The sequence below is a fragment of the Loxodonta africana genome, chromosome X (genome assembly GCF_030014295.1).
Source record: "Loxodonta africana isolate mLoxAfr1 chromosome X, mLoxAfr1.hap2, whole genome shotgun sequence".
Taxonomy (NCBI): domain Eukaryota; kingdom Metazoa; phylum Chordata; class Mammalia; order Proboscidea; family Elephantidae; genus Loxodonta; species Loxodonta africana.
In genome coordinates, this window is record NC_087369.1 from 40,970,456 (window position 1) to 40,979,726 (window position 9,271).

Sequence of the window (9,271 nt, forward strand, 5' to 3'; positions counted from 1 at the left end):
CTATCCTAGGCCACATTCCACCAGAGATGGAAACATCTTCAGGATTGTATGATTTTAAAAGACTTCAAGCCTGGAAAGCTTTTTTAAAATACATTAAACATAACAGGCACTAGAATGGTTTTTTTTTTTTTTTTTTTGAATAAGCCTTCTTGCTGATTCTCCATAAATTCTAGATCATCTCAGTTTGACCGTGTGGTCTACCCAAAACCAAAGCAAACCTGTTCCTGTCAAGTTGATTACACTTCACGGAAACCCCATGTGTGTCAGGGTAGAACTGTGCTCCATAGGGCTTTCAGTGAGGGAATATTATGGTAATGGATCGCCAGGCCTCTCTTCTGAGGAACCTCTGGATTGACTCGAACCACCAAAACTTTTCTCCCAATGAATAAACTGCTTGTTGGGTTTACATTACATAGAGACAGACATAGATCCAATTATCATTTCCCAGTGTTCATTTCAAAAAAATTTTATTGTGCTTTCAGTGAAAGTTTACAAAGCAAGTCAGTCTCTCATACAAAACCTTACATACACCTTGCTATATACTCCTAGCTGCTCTCCCCCTAATGAGGCAGCACACTCCTTCCCTCCACTCTCTATTTTTGCGTCCATTCGAACAGCCTCTGGCCCCCTCTGCCCTCTCATCTCCCCTCCAGACAGGAGCTGCCCATGTAGTCTCGTGTCTCTACTTGATCAAAGAAGCTCACTCCTCATCATTATCATTTTCAATCCCATAGTCCAGTCCAATCCCTGTCTGAAGAGTGGCTTTGGGAATGGTTCCCGTGTTGGGCTAACAGAAGGTCTGGAGACCATGGTCTCCAGGGTCCTTCTAAGTCTCACTCAGACCATTAAGTCTGGTCTTTCTGTGAGGAATTGAGGTCTGCATCCCACTGTTCTCCTGCTCCATCAGGGATTCTCTGTTGTGTTCCCTGTCATGGTAGTCATTCGTTGTAGCTGGGCAGCATCTAGTTCCTCTGGTCTCAGACTGATGGAGTCTCTGATTTATGTGGCCCTTTCTGTTTCTTGTGTTTATAATTACCTTGTGTCTTTGGTGTACTTCTTTCTCTTTTGCTCCATGTGGGTTGAGACCGATTGATGCATCTTAGATGACTGCTTGCTAGCGTTTAAGTCCCCGGGAGCTATACTCCAAAATGGGATGCCAGGCTACACTGGCCTTCGAAGACTTCAGTTTATTCAGGAAACTGCTTTGCTTTGATTTAGTCCAGTTGTGCTGACCTCTTCCGTATTGTGTGTTGTCGTTCCCTTCACCTAAATACTTCTTGTCTACTATCTAATTAGTTAATCCCCCCTCCCTCCCTCCTTCCCCTCATAACCATCAGAGAATATTTTCTTTTCTGTTTAAACTACTTCTTGAGTTCTTATAATAGTGGTCTCATGCAATATTTGTCCTTTTGCAACTGACTAATTTCACTCAGCATAATGCCTTCCAGATTCCTCCATATTATGAAATGTTTCACAGGTTCATCGTTGTTGTTCATCAATGCATGGTATTCCATTCTGTGAATACACCATAATTTATTTATCTATTTATCCGTTCATCCATTGATGGGCACCTTGGTTGCTTCCATCTTTTTGCTATTGTAAACAGTGCTGCAGTAAACATGGGTGTGCATATATCTGTTCGTGTGGCGACTCTCATTTCTCTAGGATATATTGCAAGGAGTGGGAATGCTGGATCCTATGGTAGTTCTGTTTCTAGCTTTTTAAGGACGCGCCAAATCGATTTCCAAAGTGGCTGACCATTTTACATTCCCACCAGGAGTGTATGAGTGTTCCAGTCTCTCCACAACCTCTCCAACATTTATTATTTTGTGTGTTTTGAATTATGGCAGCCTTATTGGAATGAGATGGAATCTCACTGTAGTTTTGGTTTGCATTTCTCTAATGGCTAATGATCGAAGAATTTCCTCATCTATCTGCCGGCTACCTGAATGTCTTCTTTAATGAAGTGCCTATTCATATTATTTGCCCATTTTTTAATTGGGTTATTTGTCTTTTTGTTGTTGAGTTTTTGCAGTAACATGTAGATTTTAGAGATCAGATGCTGATGGGAAATGTCATAGCTAAAACCTTTTTCCCAGCTGGTAGGTACTCTTTTTACTCTTTTGGTGAAGCCTTTGGATGAGCGTAGGTGTTTGACTTTTAGGAGCTACCAGTTATCTAATTTCTCTTCTGGTGTTTGTACAATTCTAGTAATGTTTTGTGTACTGTTTATGCCGTGTATTAGGGCTCCTAGCATTGTCCCCATGTTTTCTTCCATGATCTTTATCATTTTAGATTTTATGTTTAATCTTTGATCCATTTTCAGTTCGTTTTTGTGCATGGTGTAAGGTATGGGTCTTGTTTCATTTTTTTTGCAGCTGGATATGCAGTTATGCCAGCACCATTTGTTAAAGAGACTGTCTTTTCCCCATTTAACTGACTTTGGGCCTTTGTCAAATATCAGCTGCTCACATGTGGATAGATTTATGTCTGGATTCTTAATTCTCTTCCTTTGGTCTATGTATCTGTTGTTGTACCAGTACCAGGCTGTTTTGACTACTGTGGCGGTATAATATATTCTAAAATCAGGTAGTGTGAGGCCTCCCACTTTGTTCTTCTTTTTCAGTAATGCTTTACTTACCTGGGGCCTCTTTCCTTTCCATATGAGGTTGGTGATTCGTTTCTCCATCTCATTAAAAAATGTCACTGGTATTTGGATGGGGATTTCATTGTACCTATAGATCGCTTGGGGCAGAATAGACATTTTTACAATGTTGAGTCTTCCTCTCCACGAGCAAGGTATGTTTTTCCACTTACGTAGGTCTCTTTTGGTTACTTGCAGTCATTTCTTATAGTTTTCTTTGTATAGGTCTTTTATGTCTCTGGTTAGATTTATTCCTAAGTATTTTATCTTCTTAGGGGTATTGAAAATGGTATTTATTTGGTCATTTCCTTTTTGACACTGTCTTTGGTGGTGTAGCGAAAACCAACTGATTTATGTATGATTTTTTTGTGTCCTGATACTCTCCTGAACTCTTCTATTAGTTTCTGCAGTTTTCTTGAGGTTTCTTTCAGTTTTTCAGTGTATAATATCATGTACTCTGCAAACAGAGTTACTTTTACTTCTTCTTTGTCAATTTGGATGCCCTTTATTTCTTTATCTAGCCTAATAGCTCTGGCTAGAACATCCAGCACAATGTTGAATAAGAGTGGTGATAAAGGGCATCCTTGTCTGGTTCTTCTTCTCAAGGGGAATGCTTTTAGACTTTCTTCATTTAGGATGATGTTGGCTGTGGGATTTGTGTAAAAAAAAAATTTTTTTTTAAGTGCCCTTTATTATGTTGAAGAATTTCCCTTCTATTGCTGTTTTGCTGAGAGTTTTTATCATGAATGGGTGCTGGACTTTGTCAAATGCCTTCTCTGCATCAATTGAGAAGACCATGTGGTTCTTGTCTTTTGTTTTATTTATGTGATGGATTACATTGATTGTTTTTCTAATGTTGAACCATCCATGCATACCTGGTAGGAATCCCACTGGGTTGTGGTCAATTATTTTTTGATATGTTGTTGAATTCTATTGGCTAGAATTTTGTTGAGGATTTTTGTGTCTAAGTTCATAATGGATACTGGTGTGTAAAAAAAAAAAAAAGGTGTGTAGTTTTCTTTTTTTGTGGAGCCTTTACCTGCTTTTAGTATCAAGGTTATGCTGGCTTCATAGAATGAATTTGGGAGTATTCCATCTTTTTCTATGCTCTGAAATACCTTTAATAGTAATGGTGTTAACTCTTCTCTGAAAGGTTGGTAGAATTCTTCAGTGAAGCCATCATGGCCAAGGTTTTCTTTGTTGGAAGTTTTTTGACTACTTTTTCAATCTCTTCTTTTGTCGTGGGTTTATTCAGTCATTCTGCCACTGTTTGTGTTAGTTTAGGTAGGTAGTGTGTTTCTAGAAATTTGTCCATGTCCTCTAGGTTTTCGAATTTGTTAAGAGTACAACTTTGCATAGTGCTCTGTTATGATTCTTTTCATTTCAGTTGGGTCTGTTGTGATATCGCCCATCTCATTTCTTATTGGGGTTATTTGCTCCATCTCCGGTTTTTCTTTTATCAGTCTGGCCAATGGTTTATCGATTTTGTTAGTCTTTTCAAGGAACCAGCTTTTAGTTTTGTTAACTCTTTGAATTGTTTTTCTGTTTTCTATTTCAATCAATTCTGCTCTAGTTTTTATTATTTGCTTTCTTCTGGTGCCTGAAGGTTTCTTTTGTTGCTCTCTTTCTGTTTGGTCAAGTTGTAGGGATAATTCTTTGATTTTGGCCCTTTCTTCTTTTTGTGTGTGTTCATTTATTAATATACGTAGACCTCTGAGCACTGCTTTCGACGTGTCCCAAAGGTTCTGGTAGGAAGTGTTTTCATTCTCGTTGGATTCTATAAATTTCTTTATTCCGTCCTTAATTGGTTCTATAATCCAATCGTTTTTGAGGAAAGCGTTGTTCAGTTTCCATGTGTTTGATTTCTTTTCCCTGATTTTTCTGTTATTGACTTCTAGTTTTATGGCTTTATGATCAGAAAAGATGCTTCGTAATATTTCAATGTTTTGGATGGTGTTAGGACTTGCTTTATGGCCTTATATGTGATCTCTTCTAGCGAATGTTCCATGTTCTTTGGAAAAGAAAGTATACTTGGTTGTCGTTGGGTGGCATGTTCTGTATACATCTGTGAGGTCAAGTTGGTTAAATGTGGCATTTAGCTCTTCCACGTCTTTATTGAGCTTCTTTCTGGATGTTCTGTCCTTCACCGAAAGTGGTGTGTTGAAGTCTCCTACTATAATCTAAGTCAGTCATGTACTAGACTTGCAAACTCAAAAACACATTACTAAACACTCTAAGCTCCAGGTTCTTCTGTGAAGTCGGTTTGATAAGCCCTGTCTTCTACTGCTGGTGCATTGTGTGCAAGGCCTGTAACGCACCTGGGAACGTGACTGGGCATGTTAGATCTTTAAAGAATGGCACTTATCACTATGATTATATTGCCACCACACATTACCACCCTCCACTCTGAGAATTTTTTTGTTTTCTCCAGGATGTGTCAGAACATGCAGTGCTCTAGGACAAAGAAAAGCAAATGAGGAGAAATGCTGCTTAGAAAGAAAAACTAGTATTTCACATTAACCAGTTGCTGTCAAGTGGATTCCAACTCAGTGCAACCCCATGTGTTACAGAAGAAAAGTGCCCCATAGGGTTTTCTTGGCTGTAATCTTTCTTTACAGAAACAGACTGCCAGGCCTTTCTTCAGCAGTGCCACTGGGTGGGTTCGCACTGACAACCTTAAAGGTAATAGTCAAGGGCAAAGCTTTTTGCTACCTATCAGGGAATGTCATAGTTATCTAGTGCTATTATAACAGAAATAGCACAAGTGGATGGCTTTAACGAACGGAAATTCATTTTTCTCACAGTTTAGGAGGTTAAAAGAGTCTGAATTCAGGAATTGGCTCTAGGGGAGGGCTTTCTCTCTGTTGGATCTTGGGGAAGGTCTTTGACTTTTTCAGCTTCTGTTTCTTAGTTCCTTAGAGATCTCATGTGGCGTGGTGCCACTCTTTCTCCATCTGTGTTTGCTTGCTCAATTTGCTCTCTTACGTATCATGTGAGATTGACTTAACATGCCTCCTCAAAAAAACAAGAAAACAAAAAACACTAAACCCACTACTGTTGATTGGATTCTGACTCATAACGACCCTATAGGACAGAGTAGAACTGCCCCATAGGATTCCAAGGCTGTATCCTTCATGAAGACTGCCACATCTTTCTCCAGTGGGGCCACCGGAGGGTTGATTTATAACACACCGTACACTAATACTGTACCTTTAACATAATTCCCAAATGGGATTATAACCATAGGACCAGGGTTAGGATTTACAACAACCATTTTGGGATGGGGGCACAATGGCGAGTTGCTATTTAATGTGAGCGTCGGGTAAACGGCCCCAGTTTAATGCAACACAAAGCTCCTAGAATTATGGGCAAGGACCAACAATTCACCCTCCCAGCTATACTTTCATCTAAGGCACCCCAATTTTCATTCATATTATCACCACCAAAAGTCTAGTATTCACTTGGAGTTTGCCAAAGGACAATCGAGATAACCTAATTCTAATGTCCTTTCAGTGAAGTGGGCTCTGGCTTCCCCAGACCAACGCAAAAGGTACTAACAGTGGCTTGCTGACATCTCACCTCAAGGGAGTGTTTCCTTATTTCTCAGAAAATTCCTGGAAATCATGTGTATAACACACCCAGTCAGAGCACGTGTTCAAGAGCACAGGGCACCTTTGAGTCCTGTCGTAGGTGGGGATTTCTCTCTGGTTTGTCCACAATCCTAGGGTAACTGTGAAGAACTTGTTTCTATTCTTGAGGCTGAGATACTTCATGGGACTGTCTGGCCCTACACACCCCTCCCACAGCCTCATCTATCCCCCAATGCAGCCTAATTAAAATGACCCCCCACTCAGGCACATGGAGTTCCCCAAAGCCTCCCTCTCCCCTGACTCAGGGGACATTGACTGCTCTCATCTCCAAACTCCCCCCTTGTCACTCCTTTTTAATAGTTATTTAGGTCTTAAAGAGAATCCCATTATCTTCCTTATCTGATACCTGCTCCTAAACTCTAAACTTCTATGGCCAGAGGAATGCGATTCTCTTTTTTTTTTTTTTTAAAAGCACTTCCAGTACTAGCTCGAAGCCCACCAAACACCAGATGCTTCGTTAACACTTGCGGTGTAAATCAGACAGTGAACAAAACTTCTAATGCACAGAGTTTAATTTGTACATTCTGGAATAAGCTAAGCGAATTCAGGCATATATCTTTTAATTTTACAAAAAATAAGTATTACAACGTTTGAGAGGAAATAGTAAAACTTTTTTCTTCATTTCTTGATCCCAACTGTTCTACTATGGGAATCATTCACATTTACAAGAAAATCTCTGTTCTAATGCATGTTATCTTATTCTGGACCACAAAAGAGATTCCAGGATGTTGTATTTGTTTTTAAAAACACCAAAACTGTTACACTAATACACGAAAACAGCAATGAACAAGTGATCCATGTTATTCATAAACTTACATTATGAATCTAAATAAACCTTCTACTATAATAAACAGAAGTTTCAAATAACCCCCAACCAAAAAAAACTCTCAACGTTATCCCTATAGATAAAGAACAAAAAGAAGAAATACATGTGTTCCCTCCAGTTTGAAATCTCCTCCACGACTTAGAAGGCTGACAGCTCTCTTGGAACACTAAGTGAAGAACCTGCCTCAGACTTCACTAGGGGTGGGAGGACCTGGTGGACTTTGCCTGGAAATGGGCCCTGGCCCTGGCATTAGGACCAGCCCCGGCCCATTCTCCAGCTGCTGCTCTCTTTGCCTCATCTACCCAGGTTTCTTCATACAGGTTTTGGAAAGCATGAGGGTCGGTATCATTGATCTTGGCCAAAAACTCCACAACTTTCATCTTGCTGGCTTCAGCGTGGGCTCTGGGGCCCCACAGGAATTCGTAGCGTGGAGGATCACTGTTGGGCACCTTCCGGTACTCCAGGTACTCTTCCTGCACCAAATCTTTGGTGATCAGCTTCCTGGGATCCCCAAAGATGAAGTGCCTCTTCCCATCGTAGATCCCCAGGAAACTCAGGAATTCCCAGATCTCTTCCTCCGTGGCCCGGTTGCCATTCATGTAGATGATGCCCAGGAGAGGCATCAGGAGCCTGGTCTTGGGAAAGCCCCTGCCACCACTCAGATTCTCTTCCTTGGTGATCTCCAATTTGCTGACAATGGTATAGGATTGACCTGTGGAGTCAACTTCCTTCAGGTCAAGACCAAAGACCAGCTCCATGTGCTCAGAGGCTCTCCTCAGGATGTCAGAGAAATGCTCCTTGTACCTTTTGTTGATGATCTTCAACATTTCTGCCTTCGTAATGGGCTCTTTCATTTTATACTTGTGCAGCAGGAACTGCAACAACATGCTCACCCTCCTGGTTAGAGGGTCTCTTTGAGACCTCTCAGTGGGGGCTGGGGCCTCAGAGGAACCTGGCCCTCCCTCGTCTTGGCCCTCAGCCCCTCCAGCAGCTCCTGTGCCCGAAGCACCAGCAGCAGCAGTGGTGATGGGCGGGACCTTCGGAGGCTCCTGGGGAATGCCAGCAGCAGCAGGGGAGCTATTTGGAGAATCCCTAGAAGGAGGAGAGGAAGAGGAAGGGGACCCTTCCTCTTCTGCTACAGTGGCCTGAGCACTCGTGACAGTGCGGGTGCCACCACGTGCTTGGCGACGTTTCTCACACGAACGGAGTTTACTCTTCTGACCGCGAGGCATGATGACTCTGCTCAAGGACAGCAGGCAGGAGTGTGGAAGGAGGGCAGGTGATGAGGGCACGGTGGAAGAGGTAGACTGAGAGGGTGTGCACCTCTGCAGCAGAGCTTTTACAAAGGCCCCCTTTGCAGGTTTCTTGAGGACACTGCTCTAGGACCCCTCAAGGCTCCTATTGTCCTATCAGGACCCTGTAGAGGAAATTAGAGGAAGGATTAGGTTGTAGATTGCCAGCCCTGCTTGGGACTTACTGGGATGATGGCAGGGGCTGATACTAGGGACTCTATGTTCCGGGTTACTGGGGGTCTTTTAAGTTCACTCTCAGGACCATTATATCAACTGTTGGCAAGGCCACGGCCTCTCACTTCTGCTACTCTGAACTTAACACCTCAAATCCCTCTGGGACCTTCAAGGAGGAATTGAAGAAGCAGCTCAGCCACCACTCCTGGCAGGGTGTCTCAGTCATGAGAGCATAGTGTGGCCTGTTCTCTGGTGTTCCATGGGGCCTCAGTCCTCCACCATGGTCCTCACCATGCCTGTCTCCTTTCAACAGGTCCCTCATCTCCCTGAGGTGCCCTGGGAATTAGTGAGTGCAACTCACTAAGTCACCATACCCAGGTCCTCCAGGTCTGAAAGCAGTGTTGGGGCTCTATGGTTCCCTTTTATTTCTGGGAGGAGTCACCTCATCATAACTCAGTATCCGCACTTGACTCCTCTTAGGGACCAAGTCTCCTGCCTCTGCTGAGTGGTCTCCAGTTTAGTCCACAGACTTCCTGTGCCTGAGACCACCGGCCCGAGGAACAAATGAGGGGGCACCTCAGCCTGACATCTCTGACCTTGGCTTCCCAGGTCCACTAGCAGAGGGGGGACTTTGTGTAGCCTCTTCTCTTCTCAGGGCATTAACTCCCTCTTTCCGCATTCAGGA

The 9,271-nt window shown here is 42.6% G+C and overlaps 1 protein-coding gene across 1 annotated transcript; it reads right to left on the reverse strand.

The window, feature by feature from the left end:
* Nucleotides 1–7,254: 7,254 nt before the first annotated feature.
* On the reverse strand, nt 7,255–8,352 carry LOC100674559 (melanoma-associated antigen B4-like). The gene has a single exon (XM_003420185.2). It carries the CDS (start codon nt 8,350–8,352, stop codon nt 7,315–7,317), a length of 1,038 nt encoding a protein of 345 aa, XP_003420233.1. The 3' UTR covers nt 7,255–7,314.
* Between the last annotated feature and the right edge of the window lie 919 nt (nt 8,353–9,271).